The sequence below is a fragment of the Bombina bombina genome, chromosome 4 (assembly GCF_027579735.1).
Source record: "Bombina bombina isolate aBomBom1 chromosome 4, aBomBom1.pri, whole genome shotgun sequence".
In the NCBI taxonomy this organism is placed as follows: Eukaryota; Metazoa; Chordata; class Amphibia; order Anura; family Bombinatoridae; genus Bombina; species Bombina bombina.
The window spans coordinates 1,129,964,539-1,129,982,256 of NC_069502.1; the positions used below are offsets into that span (position 1 = coordinate 1,129,964,539).

General features: G+C 37.8%; 1 protein-coding gene across 3 annotated transcripts in view; it reads right to left on the reverse strand.

Annotated features, from left to right (window-relative positions):
• The window catches only part of ESRRG (estrogen related receptor gamma), a 263,696-nt gene that overhangs the window by 69,851 nt on the left and 176,127 nt on the right, over positions 1-17,718 (reverse strand). For all 3 annotated transcript variants that reach the window (XM_053712498.1, XM_053712499.1, XM_053712497.1), the window contains one exon: positions 12,573-12,683. In XM_053712498.1, coding sequence (XP_053568473.1) covers positions 12,573-12,683 — 111 coding nt within the window. The remainder of the gene's footprint in view (positions 1-12,572; positions 12,684-17,718) is intronic.

Consider the following 17,718-nt stretch of genomic DNA (forward strand, 5'->3'; position numbering starts at 1 on the left):
GCTTAAAATAATCAAACTCTCTTGCAAGAGAAATATTTTATTTAACATAGTGAGGAACAAAATCGACAGTCTTGGTTATAAAGTAATCAGATTTATCTGAAAATATCCACTCAGCAGGGATTTAACAAGAAAAATGTACTGCCCCTATGTTGCATCCTAAATAACCTTAGTGTAAAAATCACTAAAGAGCCCCCAGTGGGCAGCATTTATTTTAATTACAATCAAATCAATATAACAGAATAATTAACAATGCAGGGATTTAAAGGGATATCTGAGTTAAAAAAATGCATTTGAAAGAGCAACATTTAAATATTTTTGCATGAAACCAGTTTAAGTTAATGATAAAACTAGCAAGATGGGGAAAATCCCAAACCTCTATTTGTTGACAGTGGCACAGTGACAATAATAATTAGCTTTTTTTTTTCAGGACAGAAACATCCTTCTCATTTTTTATGAGATGCTAATTCTCATGGGACCAAGCTAAATATATAAATCTAAAAGGAACTCCAAATGGAAAAATATAATTTATATACCTGTATATATATATATATATATACTTTGATAAATATTTAGCGGCCAATGTCTAACATCTTCATTGTTTCACTGTTCCAATTTTTGTACGGAAAAAAAATAAATTTTTTTAGAACATTCAGCAGTAAAATCATTGGCTGCATCTTCTGTTTGTTCACTAAACCCAGGCGTTAAGGAAATTGAATAGCCATAAGCACTCTTTCTTGTGAAATCTTATTTAATGTTTCCCTAATTGGAATCAATAAGACCCAATTTTCTACTGCTACTCTCCTTTTGTGCAAAGACAAACATGGAACACTGGGAAAATAATCTCACAGGCCAAACTGAAAACAACGATGCTGAACGATGCCATTGCTCCTCAACACAATTTTTTTTTCCTTCTGTTTTGACAGCTTTAGAAAATGACATTTTATGAATGCTTAGTGCTAAACAAAAACAAGCTAATTACACGAGTACAGCTAAATTAGCACGGAAAAGCGTTTAGTCAGTGAGTAATGATTTCAGTGGAGGTTGGTTTATCTTCAACAAATAAGCCTTACTGAAATTGGTGTAGTTATCTTCTTAAAGCGTATTGTAACACACCACTCCACAATAATCTCGAATTCCAGAATTGAGGCATTAAAGCGCTGCTAACCTACATATCTTTTAATAGTGTTTTGTAAGTGACACTGTCAAACATGACCAAACTAAATAAATGAGAAGCCCGTAATCTCTGCATCGTGAAATCCAGCAAAATTAAACCTCTAATGAAATTAAGCATTAAGGTTTATTAAATTTTATAGTATTATCGGAAACTTTTCAATATAATGCATCAAATCTGCTTAATGGGGCCCTAAAATGTATTTACAGAATGGTGGAACAGCTTATTCAAGCTGAGTAGAGGACGCCAGATTGGACAATTGAAGGTGTAATCAGCATAATGTTTTTTGGAAAGGCAAAAGGAAACTATGCCATATGTTCACTTAAGCCTTAATTTTATGTAAAACTGGTTGTTTTTCCTTTGACAAAGCTAAAATGTCCTTTTGTGTACAGTTTAAAATCTGTTAGATTTGGTGTGGCAGGCCACATGTGTTTGCATCCAATTCTACTGAACTCATTAGTGACCCCTCTTGGCCAAAATAAGAACTGCTAACATCTCTACTAATTTGCACTAAAGTAAAGGTTGTCTTACACAACCTTGGTGGTTTTGTATGTATAAATATATATATATATATATATATATATATATATATATATATATATATATATATATATATATATATATACTGTATGTGTGTGTGTGTGTGTGTATATATATATATATATATATATATATACATACACACATATATATATATATATATATACACACACATATATATATATATATATATATATATATATATATTTGCATCCCTGATATGAATAAAACTGTTGTTTTTTTCATGTCCATGTCCACATTAGAGACTTATCAGTCAGTAAGGGACCTGTCCCTAGGAATGAGCTGTACATAAATACCATAGGAATGAGCTGTGCATAAATATGTACTGTCAGTTTCAATTTTTACCAGGCTTTTTAGCTGCTGCTCCACTCTTCTGCATGATATAATTTTTTTTAAGTTTAACTTTAAATAAAAAAATTGTATAAAACACCACCTAAGATTTTTTTATGTGATACTGTAAATGAGAACTCGAATCACAAATATAAATTACAAAAACAGCACCCGGCTGGTCCTCTGGTCTTTTCCATGTTTTCCGTGAGCAATTATAATTAACTATATAGAGGTGCTACTTTCTATTAGTCTAATATCTATTAGTATATGTGGTTGTTTTGTGTTCAGTACAATGTGTCTACACATTGCCTTGGGACCCTTTTGTAATGCTTTAGTGCACATTATTCTAACATTGCACATCCTTTAGCACCAGAAGATATTTACCAGGCAAATAAATATTGGAAAGTTATCATTATTTTTTTTTTGTTGAAAGATGGAATATATAGACTTTATGTCTAGATTTATTAACATATTACACAGACATAAAGAATCATACAGATTATGTAGTGCACAGTGGTGTAACTATAACACCCACTATGGGTGACCTTTTATAAATGGCGCATCAGCATGTTTTATAAAGGCTCAGTACTAATTTACTAAATGTAAAAGATATCTTTTTAAAGCTAAAGAAAGAATATATCATTTTGTCTCCAGTCTAAAATATTAATGGGATGTTCCAACCAAGAGCTAGATTACGAGTGTAGTGCTAATTATCGCTCCAACTCGCGTGCTAGCTGCGCTCGAATTTGGATTTTTGCGTGTCAGGTACCATGCAAAAAGTTTTCGCTCGCATGCTACCCAAGCGTATATGCAAAAAGCTGAAGTTACAATATCGTGACCATGTTAACGTCTTCTCCCATAGACTTTTCAATGGGGTGTGAAAAGTGGAAAAAAATCCAACACCCAAAAAGCCGTACAAACCTGATCACTTTTTCTCAAGTGCACTAACCTGACATGAAATGTGACTATTTCACATTCCAATGTTCTTCACATAGCAAAATAAGTCTATATATGTGTACATATGTAGTTATGTGTTTATATGTGTATTTATGTCTGTAAATACATATATAAATACAGTACATATACATCTTTAGACATGTATATGTATGTATCTCTATGCTAAAGCCCTTTGCAGTCCTTTTCTAACACCTCAGAACCTCATATTTTTGAGTCCTTTTTTATGCAATATTTTTTTTTTTATAATTTGTATCATACAGCGTTATTATGAGTGTAACTGTACTTTTTGGAGCAGTACATGTCAGGAAACACTGCTGCCACCTACTGTCTATGCAAATGTATAACATAGTTATAAAACTGCTTCTATATATTGCTCCAGTCACGTGCACGCTCCTACACCTTCCTACCTGCTTTACAACAAAGGATACCAGGCAAATTAAGTAAATTTGATAATAGAAGTAAATTGGATTTTTTTTTAATTTTACACTTTGGGGTATATTTATGATTGTGCGAGCAGACATGATCCGATATATCGGATCCTGTCCGCTGCACATCGATACATGCCAACAGCATACGCTCTCAGCATTTATCATTGCACCAGCAGTTCTTGTGAACTGCTGGTGCAATGCCGACCCCTGCAGATTTGTGGCCAATCGTCCGCTAGCAGTGGGTGTCAATCAACCCGATCGTATTCGATCGGGTTGATTTCTGGCGATTTCTGTCCGCGGCCTTAGAGCAGGCGGACAGGTTATGGAGCAGTGCTGGAAACACGGCTCGCCGGAAACACAGGGCATCAAGCTCCGTACTGAGCTTGATAAATATGCCCCTCTGAATCAAGAAAGACATCTTTTGGGTTTTATGTTCCTTTAAAGGGACACTGAACCCAATTTTCTTCTTTCATGATTAAGATAGAGCATGACATTTTAAGCAACTTTCTAATTTAGTCCTATTATCAAATTTTCTTCATTCTCTTGGTATCTTTGTTTGAAATGCAAGAATGTAAGTTTAGATGCCAGCCCATTTTTGGTGAACAACCTGGGTTGTTCTTGCTGATTGGTGGATAGATTGATCCACCAACAAAAAAGTGCTGTTCAGAGTCTGAACCAAAAAAAAGGTAAGATGCCTTCTTTTTCAAATAAAGATAGCAAGAGAACAAAGAAAAATTGATAATAGGATTAAATTAGAAAGTTGCTTAAAATTGCATGCTCTATCTGAATCACGGAAGAAAATATTTGGGTTCAGTGTCCCTTTAAGCTCACAAGGTAGCTCACAGACAGGGCCCTCTACACATTCATCTACTATATTACTGCCTTCTATAAATGTTACCATTTGTATATTGCACCTATGTTTTTAAAATGATCAGAAGTCAGGTACATTAGAATTAAAGTGGATAAAAACAAATATACAGATTTAAAAGCAACCAGCACCATTTAGTTTAATGCATCACAATGCTACACTAATAATGAAATAATACCACAATGATTCAGGAGTTCTCATCTATGCATGAAAAAATTCATCATATGTGGATTAATCAACAGTTCCATATGTCCCCCTGTAATATCTACCTTAGAGTGATATAGGCCGTAGCTTGTAATTAAATGCATTGCCAATTGTGGCAAATTTACAGCCCAGTACAATATGTTGATAGAGCACTAATGGCTACCTGAAATGGCCCTACCAACGGCTTCTGGCTTTTATGCACTGTTGTTCAGTAGAAAGAAAGGTAACGTGTTCATATTCGATAGTTATAAATTAATGAGCCTCCTAATGTATTTTCATTGGGAGGTTGAGTAGTCAAAAGTCATTTAGTTAGCGAAAACTACAAAAACCACTTTCTTGTGAAATCTGAAACTAGCAGCTCCAATGAGCTAATGATCATAGAACGTATCATTTTATGCACTTCAGAACAGAATGATAACAGCTGTGATATTTGCTCTGTATAAATCATAGTCGAATAGACATTCCTTCCAAATTAGCCTTTATTACTGTCCATATTCATTAAACAATATTTTACTGGAGGGGCCAGTAATGCGCTGTAGCCATGAATGAGTTAAACCAGTATTTCATGCCAGTTCAGATCACAGAAAGGTATGTGTCTGCATTCTCCCTTCCATAATCAAGCTTCAATTACATTTGGGGTAAAAGATTAATATGATTACATGGTAAAATAATTATTTTTCTTAAAGGGCCATGATACCCAAATGTTGAAACACTTGAAAGTGTTGAAGCATAGCTGTAAAAAGCTGACTAGAAAATATCACCTGAACATCTCTATGTAAAAAAGAAAGATATTTTACCTCAAAAGTTCCTCAGTAGCCACATCCCATTGTAAAGGGCTTCTAATCAGCAAATCAGTATGTCTGTCCCGGGACAGCTAAGGGATTGAGCCTTGTGCACTCTCATGTTATTTCACTATTCAGTTTAAGGAAGTTTACTATGAAATCTCATGAGCGTAGTCAAATCTCATGAGATCACAGTAAAAGAGTTCATGACCTCAGCACTGCTGATGCTGATTGGCTGCAGCTCATTTCTTCATTATTATTTTTTTTACCTGCAGCTGGACAGCAGTTGTGTAACTTTTTACACAGAACTTACTCTGCTGAGCTAAGGAAATTGTGAGGTAAAATATCTTCCTTTTTTACATAGAGATGCTCAGGTGATATTTTCCTGTCAGCTTTTTACAGTTATACTGCATCAGTTTCAAGTAATTTAGCATATGAGTATTATGTCCCTTTAACCTGTTAAAAGATATGCTGAATAAACAGACTTAAAAACGCAGACTGAGCAGAAAAGAAAGATCTCCAATGCAGGTCTTCTAAACCTGTGTTGTTTTTTGATAGGGGAGATTGGTTGCATTTTGTGCTAAGGTACAGAAATATCAGGACATTTAAGGGGTTCGGGAATATTAGAAAGTTACAGGGCCCTTCTATGAATGAAATTTCTAGGGGGTGCCAAGCAGCCCTAATTCTAAAAGGTATAAACAGTTGCACAGTTGCAAGGCAGATATTTTTATTTACAAACCCTTTGGTCTAACCGAGACAAGGGAAGCAACCTCAATGTGTGATATGTAGTTTTGCAGCAAACGTTATTAGCACCTTCAATTGTTATGGTCTGCATCAGTTGTTTACAACCCCAGTGCTCAGGGCACACCAAGGGGCTAGATTTTCATGATATATCAACTAGAGCACAGGTGAAATAACAAGCTGATTGGTGAGCACAGTTTAGTAACCATGGTTACTGATCAGCTGATAATTTCACCTGTGCTCTTGTTTATATATGGTGAAAATCTGTCCTGTTGGTGTGCCTTGAGGAATGGAGTTAAAAAACACTGGTCTAAAAACATAATTTATGCTTACCTGATAAATTCCTTTCTTCTGTTGTGTGATCAGTCCACGGGTCATCATTACTTCTGGGATATAACTCCTCCCCAACAGGAAATGCAAGAGGATTCACCCAGCAGAGCTGCATATAGCTCCTCCCCTCTACGTCACTCCCAGTCATTCGACCAAGAATCAACGAGAAAGGAGAAACCAAGGGTGAAGTGGTGACTGGAGTATAATTTAAAAGATATTTACCTGCCTTAAAAAACAGGGCGGGCCGTGGACTGATCACACAACAGAAGAAAGGAATTTATCAGGTAAGCATAAATTATGTTTTCTTCTGTTATGTGTGATCAGTCCACGGGTCATCATTACTTCTGGGATACCAATACCAAAGCAAAAGTACACGGATGACGGGAGGGATAGGCAGGCTCATTATACAGAAGGAACCACTGCCTGAAGAACCTTTCTCCCAAAAATAGCCTCCGAAGAAGCAAAAGTGTCAAATTTGTAAAATTTGGAAAAAGTATGAAGCGAAGACCAAGTTGCAGCCTTGCAAATCTGTTCAACAGAGGCCTCATTCTTAAAGGCCCAAGTGGAAGCCACAGCTCTAGTAGAATGAGCTGTAATTCTTTCAGGAGGCTGCTGTCCAGCAGTCTCATAGGCTAAACGAATTATGCTACGAAGCCAGAAGGAGAGAGAGGTAGCCGAAGCCTTATGACCTCTCCTCTGACCAGAGTACACGACAAACAGGGAAGACGTTTGTCGAAAATCCTTAGTTGCCTGCAAGTAGAACTTGAGGGCACGAACTACATCCAGATTGTGTAGAAGACGTTCCTTCTTTGAAGAAGGATTCGGGCACAGGGAAGGAACCACGATCTCTTGATTGATGTTCCTGTTAGTGACTACCTTAGGTAAGAACCCAGGTTTAGTACGCAGAACTACCTTATCTGAATGAAAAATCAAATAAGGAGAATCACAATGTAAAGCTGATAACTCAGAGACTCTCCGAGCCGAAGAAATAGCCATTAAAAATAACACTTTCCAAGATAACAACTTTATATCAATGGAATGAAGGGGTTCAAACGGAACTCCTTGTAGAACGTTAAGAACAAGGTTTAAACTCCATGGCGGAGCAACAGTTTTAAACACAGGCTTGATTCTAGCTAAAGCCTGACAAAAAGCCTGGACGTCTGGATTTTCTGACAGACGCCTGTGCAACAAGATGGACAGAGCTGAGATCTGTCCCTTTAATTAACTAGCCGATAAACCCTTTTCTAAACCTTCTTGTAGAAAGGACAATATCCTAGGAATCCTAACCTTACTCCAGGAGTAACCTTTGGATTCGCACCAGAATAGGTATTTACGCCATATCTTATGGTAAATCCTTCTGGTAACAGGCTTCCTAGCCTGTATCAGGGTATCAATAACCGACTCAGAAAAACCACGTTTTGATAAAATCAAGCGTTCAATTTCCAAGCAGTCAGCTTCAGAGAAGTTAGATTTTGATGTTTGAATGGACCCTGTATCAGAAGGTCCTGTCTTAGAGGTAGAGACCAAGGCGGACAGGATGACATGTCCACTAGATCTGCATACCAAGTCCTGCGTGGCCATGCAGGCGCTATTAGAATCACTGATGCTCTCTCCTGTTTGATTTTGGCAATCAATCGAGGAAGCAGCGGGAAGGGTGGAAACACATAAGCCATCCCGAAGTTCCAAGGTGCTGTCAAAGCATCTATCAGAACCGCTCCCGGATCCCTGGATCTGGACCCGTAGCGAGGAAGTTTGGCGTTCTGGCGAGACGCCATGAGATCTATCTCTGGTTTGCCCCAACGTCGAAGTATTTGGGCAAAGACCTCCGGATGAAGTTCCCACTCCCCCGGATGAAAAGTCTGGCGACTCAAGAAATCCGCCTCCCAGTTCTCCACTCCCGGGATGTGGATTGCTGACAGGTGGCAAGAGTGAGACTCTGCCCAGCGAATTATCTTTGATACTTCCATCATTGCTAGGGAGCTTCTTGTCCCTCCTTGATGGTTGATGTAAGCTACAGTCGTGATGTTGTCCGACTGAAACCTGATGAACCCCCGAGTTTTTAACTGGGGCCAAGCCAGAAGGGCATTGAGAACTGCTCTCAATTCCAGAATGTTTATTGGTAGGAGACTTTCCTCCTGATTCCATTGTCCCTGAGCCTTCAGAGAATTCCAGACAGCGCCCCAACCTAGTAGGCTGGCGTCTGTTGTTACAATTGTCCAGTCCGGCCTGCTGAATGGCATCCCCCTGGACAGATGTGGCCGAGAAAGCCACCATAGAAGAGAGTTTCTGGTCTCTTGATCCAGATTCAGAGTAGGGGACAAGTCTGAGTAATCCCCATTCCACTGACTCAGCATGCACAATTGCAGCGGTCTGAGATGTAGACGTGCAAAGGGTACTATGTCCATTGCTGCTACCATTAAGCCGATCACCTCCATGCATTGAGCTACTGACGGGAGTTGAATGGAATGAAGGACACGGCATGCATTTAGAAGCTTTGTTAATCTGTCTTCTGTCAGATAAATCTTCATTTCTACAGAATCTATAAGAGTCCCCAAGAATGGAACTCTTGTGAGAGGAAAGAGAGAACTCTTCTTTTCGTTCACTTTCCATCCATGCGACCTTAGAAATGCCAGAACTAACTCTGTATGAGACTTGGCAGTTTGAAAGCTTGAAGCTTGTATCAGAATGTCGTCTAGGTACGGAGCTACCGAAATTCCTCGCGGTCTTAGTACCGCCAGAAGGGCACCCAGAACCTTTGTGAAGATTCTTGGAGCCGTAGCCAATCCGAATGGAAGAGCTACAAACTGGTAATGCCTGTCTAAGAAGGCAAACCTTAGATACCGGTAATGATCTTTGTGAATCGGTATGTGAAGGTAAGCATCCTTTAAATCCACTGTGGTCATGTACTGACCCTTTTGGATCATGGGTAAGATTGTCCGAATAGTTTCCATTTTGAACGATGGAACTCTTAGGAATTTGTTTAGGATCTTTAAATCCAAGATTGGCCTGAAAGTTCCCTCTTTTTTGGGAACCACAAACAGGTTTGAGTAAAACCCTTGTCCTTGTTCCGACCGCGGAACCGGATGGATCACTCCCATTAATAACAGATCTTGTACACAGCGTAGAAACGCTTCTTTCTTTGTCTGGTTTGTTGACAACCTTGACAGATGAAATCTCCCTCTTGGGGGAGAGAATTTGAAGTCTAGAAGGTATCCCTGAGATATGATCTCTAGCGCCCAGGGATCCTGAACATCTCTTGCCCAAGCCTGGGCGAAGAGAGAGAGTCTGCCCCCCACTAGATCCGGTCCCGGATCGGGGGCCCTCGATTCATGCTGTCTTAGGGGCAGCAGCAGGTTTCCTGGCCTGCTTGCCCTTGTTCCAGGACTGGTTAGGTTTCCAGCCTTGTCTGTAACGAGCAACAGCTCCTTCCTGTTTTGGTGCAGTGGAAGTTGGTGCTGCTCCTGCTTTGAAATTCCGAAAGGGACGAAAATTAGACTGTCTAGCCTTAGCTTTGGCTTTGTCTTGAGGCAGGGCGTGGCCCTTACCTCCTGTAATGTCAGCGATAATTTCTTTCAAACCGGGCCCAAATAAAGTTTGCCCCTTGAAAGGTATATTAAGTAATTTGGACTTAGAAGTTACATCAGCTGACCAGGATTTTAGCCACAGCGCCCTACGTGCCTGAATGGCGAATCCTGAGTTCTTAGCCGTAAGTTTGGTTAAATGTACTACGGCCTCCGAAATGAATGAATTAGCTAGCTTAAGGACTCTAAGCCTGTCCGTAATGTCGTCCAGCGTAGCTGAACTAAGGTTCTCTTCCAGAGACTCCATCCAAAATGCTGCCGCAGCCGTAATCGGCGCGATGCATGCAAGGGGTTGCAATATAAAACCTTGTTGAACAAACATTTTCTTAAGGTAACCCTCTAATTTTTTATCCATTGGATCTGAAAAAGCACAGCTATCCTCCACCGGGATAGTGGTACGCTTAGCTAAAGTAGAAACTGCTCCCTCCACCTTAGGGACCGTTTGCCATAAGTCCCGTGTGGTGGCGTCTATTGGAAACATCTTTCTAAATATTGGAGGGGGTGAGAACGGCACACCGGGTCTATCCCACTCCTTAGTAACAATTTCAGTTAGTCTCTTAGGTATAGGAAAAACGTCAGTACTCGCCGGTACCGCAAAGTATTTATCCAACCTACACAATTTCTCTGGTATTGCAACAGTGTTACAATCATTAAGAGCCGCTAAAACCTCCCCTAGTAATACACGGAGGTTCTCCAATTTAAATTTAAAATTTGAAATATCTGAATCCAATCTGTTTGGATCAGAACCGTCACCCACAGAATGAAGCTCTCCGTCCTCATGCTCTGCAAGCTGTGACGCAGTATCAGACATGGCTCTAGTATTATCAGCGCACTCTGTTCTCACCCCAGAGTGATCACGCTTGCCTCTTAGTTCTGGTAATTTAGCCAAAACTTCAGTCATAACAGTAGCCATATCTTGTAATGTTATCTGTAATGGCCGCCCAGATGTACTAGGCCCCACAATATCACGCACCTCCCGGGCGGGAGATGCAGGTACTGACACGTGAGGCGAGTTAGTCGGCATAACTCTCCCCTCGCTGTTTGGTGAAATTTGTTCACTTTGTACAGATTGGCTTTTATTTAAAGTAGCATCAATACAGTTAGTACATAAATTTCTATTGGGCTCCACCTTGGCATTGGAACAAATGACACAGGTATCTTCCTCTGAATCAGACATGTTTAACACACTAGCAAATAAACTTGCAACTTGGTTACAATCTTATTTAACAAAAACGTACTGTGCCTCAAAGAAGCACTAAACGATTAAATGACAGTTGAAATAATGAACTGAAAAACTGTTATAGCATCAATCCTTGAAAACAACACAACTTTTAGCAAAGGTTTGTTCCCATTAGTAAAGTAACAATAATTAAATTTGAAACGTAAAAATTACAGAGCAACGTTTTTAATCACAGTCAATATATAAGTCTCACAGCTCTGCTGAGAGAATCTACCTCCCTTCAAAGAAGTTTGAAGACCCCTGAGTTCTGTTAGAGATGAACCGGATCATGCAGGAAATACAAGAGTAACTGACTGGAAATTTTTGATGCGTAGCAAAGAGCGCCAAAAACAGCCCCTCCCCCTCACACACAGCAGTGAGAGAGAAACGAAACTGTCACAATTAAAACAAGCAACTGCCAAGTGGAAAAATAATGCCCAAACATTTATTCACTCAGTACCTCAGAAAATGCAAACGATTCTACATTCCAGCAAAAACGTTTAACATAATAAATACCTATTAAAAGGTTTAATGTACTTTTTACAGAGTAATTCCAGTGAAGTACCATCCCCAGAATACTGAAGTGTAGAGTATACATGCATGTCATTATAACGGTATGGCAGGATTTTCTCATCAATTCCATTCAGAAAATAAAAACTGCTACATACCTCAATGCAGATTCATCTGCCCGCTGTCCCCTGATCTGAAGCTTTTACCTCCCTCAGATGGCCGAGAAACAGCAATATGATCTTAACTACTCCGGTTAAAATCATAGTAAAAACTCTGGTAGATTCTTCTTCAAACTCTGCCAGAGAGGCAATAACACGCTCCGGTGCTATTGAAAAATAACAAACTTTTGATTGAAGTTATAAAAACTAAGTATAATCACCATAGTCCTCTCACACATCCTATCTAGTCGTTGGGTGCAAGAGAATGACTGGGAGTGACGTAGAGGGGAGGAGCTATATGCAGCTCTGCTGGGTGAATCCTCTTGCATTTCCTGTTGGGGAGGAGTTATATCCCAGAAGTAATGATGACCCGTGGACTGATCACACATAATAGAAGAAATCATCTTTCCTCTCTGTGCTAGATTTAAATACAGGACTCTCTTGTTTTTTGTTCAACTGAAGAATAGAGCACAATTTAATATCCAGAAATTCAATATATGTTTTCAAGGCCCTCACTTGCACAGCTGATGAATCTAAATGATAATTAAAGGGATATGAAACCCAAAAACTTTATTTTGTGATTCAGACAGAGCATACCATTTTAAAAAAAGTTTCCAGTTTACTTCTATTATCGAATTTGCTTTGTTCCCATGGTATACTTTCTTGAATAGATACTTAGGTGGGCATCTAGAGCACTACATGGCAGCAAATAGCTATATCTGAAAAACTTACATGGCTTTTTGGCTGGTTGTACAAGCTGTGGGTTCAGATATGGACTGTTCTCCGCGTCTATCCTGCGCTTGTACTTCTGTCTGCCTCCACGCACTCTATCAAGACGCACTCCTGAAATAACACAAGAATTATGGTTAAAGACAATAATGTGAACTGTAAAGAAAAACACTTACGTAAAGTAAATGTGCTCTACTTAGTGAATAAATGAAATATTAACAATTGCTAGTAAATGTGATTAGGTAAAACTGATTTATGTCTTAACTTCAAGGCAAAGATATTACAATAATATGGCACAGTATCAAACCCCACTTTATTGGTATATAGCCATTTAAAGCCAATAGTTTTTAGTGAAAAACATCAAATGTGAGTCAAATTCCAAAAGTGTTTAAAGTTTGTGTTAGATTTCACCCTACAAGCAAACTGCCAATTTATTTTGTCTTGCTATAGATGATTAATTACATTTTATTTCAGTTAAACATCAGTCAATAAAAACAGTACAACATTCATCCTTAGACAACTCAAATGCCATTGTATGCATATATTTTAAGTTGCTAATATTTATCTAAATTGTCCTTTATTAAAGGGAAAGTAAATCCTAGCGTTGTACAAACGCTAGGATTGACTTCTGAAACAAATAAAGGGGACTTTCATTCATTCATGAAGTATTAGATACTTCATGTAGAAAGCTCCTTTTTACCACATTGGCTAAGAGGTGAAAATGTCACCTCTTAGCAACAAAAAATTTTTAGCCGTGGGCTGCTGTAGCAGCTAAAAACGGAGATCGATTGAATCAAATAAAGGAGCTTTCTACATGAAGTATCTTATACTTCATGAATGAATGAAAGTCCCCTTTATTTGTTTCAAAAGTCAATCCTAGCATTTGTAAAACGCTAGGATTTACTTTCACTTTAAGTAACCATACTTTTTAACATATGAATTGAAATACTTAGCACTAAAGACCTTTATTTAAATTGTTAGTAACTATTTAACTTGGTATTTGGCTCAGGAAGATCAATAAAGGAGCGAGTTAATAGTTTCCAATTTTGCAGAAGCTGATCAGGAGTTACAATGAATTTATTTTATTGAAATAAAATCACTACTAAGAAGAGCAAATAAATGGTTAATTTTCTAATGTAGTACATCATAGATGTACCAAATTTTCAAGCGCCGAATGGAGCTTGATGCCCTTGTTTGTGCGCAAGCCTTCAGGCTAAAGACTGCTGCTCCATAACTTGTCCGCCTGCTCTGATGCTGTGGACATCAATCTGCCCGATCCTATACAATCGGGCTAATTGACACCCCCTGCTAGAGACCGATTGGCCGCGAATCTGCAGGGGGCGGCATTGCACGAGCAGTTCACAAGAACTGCTTGTGCAATAATAAATGACGACAGCGTATACTGTCTGCATTTATCGATGTGCGGCGGACATGATATGCTACATTGTATCATGTCCGTCAACACTTTAATAAATCGGCCCCATAGAATAGAAAAATTATTTACTTCCAGAATGTTAACCCAAGCCCAAACTCTAACCTTTATCCCAACCTGGTTGATAGTTTTTAAAACCATCTTGCAACCAGAGACATATATGCTTCAGTATATATAGTAGCAGGTGACATTACCACTCCTCAGTATGGTCACTGTGACATTTTGACTATGTGGGATGCTTGGCTGCAATATTTTGAAAATGTAACTCTGTTTCGCCTGCTGATCAGCAGATTAAACTTAAATAAAGTTATAGTAGTGGCTAGTGTTACTGCTACAAAACAGCAGCAGCACAAAGAAAGAAATGAATGGAGTCAGAAGCTTAAATACTTATTGGCTAAAACTAAAATCAACTGACAAGTGCATTGCTAAATAGTTATTGACTATTGTAAATCTGATCTTTAAATCATTAAAGCCTTACACACCAAAAACAGTGCAAATTTAAACTGAAGTATTTTACGCCATAAGAAAGAATAACAGGTTTAATTTCATGAATTAGCAAATCAAATATTTATTTATTGCATACGTGCGTCCATTCGTTTTTCCTTAAAGGGACTACATGTTTATCATTTTGAGACAAATGCAATAAATAACACAAATTTGGGGGAGGGGGGGTTACGCATTTTGTTCAGTGGTGGAAAGACCTGTAGAGCATTGCTGATTAAAATCTAGCAGGCTGATATCACTGGAGAGGTCATTCACTAATCTGGGAATACAAAAATATATGTAAAAATAGACATGAAATGTTACTCTGCCTGAAAAGCTCCAAAGGCGATATTTGCAGCAAATCACTAGATGAAAAGGAGCAATATGAAAGGCTGCCCAGCATTTTAATAGCAATGAGCACAAAATGAAGTCTGCATAATTCAGGTGCCATCATCTGCCTGTTTGGTGGCTGATTTCATGGATGCAAAAGATGGATAGCACGGAAAAGCAGTGTGTTTAATCAAATAGTAATGGGACTGCAGTCAAAATTTAAATAATATAAATCTATTGTGATCAATCATTTTATTTTCCTCAGCTTCCCACAATGATCTGTGCATAAATTCAGTTCCTTGAATATAAAGTAAAAGATTTAAAGATGAATATTCACTGATAAAAGTCACTTTTCACTTCAATTCTAAGCAACTAGAATATATGTTACAAAGGCATTTAGCAATAAAAGCAAATACTAATTACATGACCAAAAATGTTATTATTTTTAAGATGTTATTGTTCCTTATATGCTAAAGGAATAGTCTGGTCAAAATTAAATTTTCATGATTCAGATAGAGAAGGCAACTTTAAACAACTTTCTAATTTACTCCTATTATCATTTTTTCTTCAATCTCTTGCTATCTTTATTTAAAAAAGGCAATAATGTAAGCATATCAGCTGGACCATTTTTGGTTCAGCACCTGGGTAGCACTTTCTGATTGGTGTCTAAATGTAGTCCCCAATCAGCAAGCGCTACCCAGGTGCAGAACCACAAATGGGCCGGCTCTTAAGCTTACATTCAAATAAAGATACCAAGAAAACAGAGGAAAATTGATAATTAGAGTAAATTAGAAAGTTCAAAAAATTGCATGCTCTATCTGAATCATGAAAGTTTAATTTTTACTAGACTATTCCTTTAAGAAGGTTTAGCTTAAAGAGGCTTGAAACCCAACATATATATTTTGTGTTTCAGATAGGGCATACATTTTTAAACATCTTTCCAATTTACTTCTAATCATTTTGCTTCATTCTCTTTGTATCCTTTATTGAATGAGCAGCTGTGCACTACTGGGAGCTAGCTGAACACATTAGTAAGCCAATGCTTCTCAACATAGAATACCAAGAGAACAAAGCAAACTAGATAATGGAAGTAAATTGATTTTTATTAAATTGTATGCTCTTTCTGAATTGTGCAAGAACATTTTTGGGTTTCATATCCCTTTAAGACAGGCAATATACTGCACCCCACTGTACACAGTGAATTAGAAATGCATTGAGTAAGCTGCAGTTTGTCTGATCCTGCTACATGCAATGTTTGCATATATCAGTACAAGAGATCATTAATATCAGGCTTCTGATTGGCTGCAGCAAACAAACCCAGGAAAACACACTGCAGAGGATTTCCATAGGTTATATCCCTTTACTTCTCAAAAATAACAAAACACTTGTTAAGAAAATGACAATTGTAAATTCTGTAAAAATTAGATTAGAAGCTTTTAGTTTCAGTTAGTAAAAAAAATTATTTCTTTAAAAGTTATTTTATTTTAAAGTAGAAGTGACCTTTCACAGATATGACAGTAAATGATGTGCATGCCAAATGCATGTGCATACTCTCAGTTCCTGTGAAATCATGTATCATGTCCCCATCATCATTCTTGGCGGTGCAAATATATATATATATATATATATATATATATATACAGCTTTCTGTACACAGTAGCTGATTGTGTTCTCTTTAAAAGATATCACTTACAGGGGTGACTTTTAAATAAAAGATATTTGCACTGCACTACATTTCACATTCAACCTTTATATCCCTTTAGTGGCTGATATACACAATGCATATATAAAACAACTGACTTCAACATCACTTTAAACTCCTTACACTATGCTAACCCTTATTCATCATTGTACCACATTAATCATTATGTATGGGTGTTAAATCCTGAATGGCATTTGCCTAGGAATTATGGTCTATTCCTCTTCTATTTAATGTTTGCTCCTCTCTTAGTACTTGGTTCTTGACAGTGTTATTTGGCATCTAAAAGGGAAGCGTTTCTTTTTCTACAGCAGATCATAATGTGAACGTGACACTATGTAACTTCTAGGGTCCCAGTCAAGATTACTGCAGAGATCTACTGGGTGTTTTCCTACATCACTGGAAGCAGACTACACCATGGTTATTAAGAGCTAGGAAAAAAAACACTCTGGTTAATTTAAGGCTACATATAATTGCACACTGAGGTTCTATTTTTAATCCTGCCAAGCAAAATCATTTGTTGAACAAACTTGGCATCTTTTTATAGCTGCATATTGACATCAGATAATGTGCCTTGTCTGAGGTCTACTGTTACCAACTTACAAGCATATGAGGGACTAAAAATGCCAAGCTCAGGAGAAACTAAACCCGTAGAACTTGTACAGCCTAGGCGACATGGTTCATTAGACACTTTATTCTTAAAAAACGGCTCCAAATAATCAAACAAGATAACATCCACCAGTTACAGAAAAGCATGCCTCAATGTTTAACTTTGTAAAACTTAGTGCATCATACTAGTCTAATCTATCCTTCCATCGGGTGAGCCTCACCATTCTAACCCATGACCATCCTTGTTTTTGCTCCCTATAACTGAGAAGTGGAATTCAGGGTAACGGATTCCGCTTTATGGACGGAGCCCCCAACATAGGAAATATTTCTGCTATATATTGTAATCTAGCAATGAAACTATACTTCTCTGCAGGCAATTCTATACCAAGTTGACTTTACGCTATTATATTTATTATATGTGTTATTATATTTGCCTTTGTCCTGTTTTTGTTGAAATCTCTAATAAAGATAAATGAATAATAACACTTAGTGCATATATGTATATCACTGTAATCCATAATTAACATTTAAATATTTCAAAAAATTATTACTGGCAATTTTGGAGGAAAAAACCCCAAAGACTTTTATTACCTCTG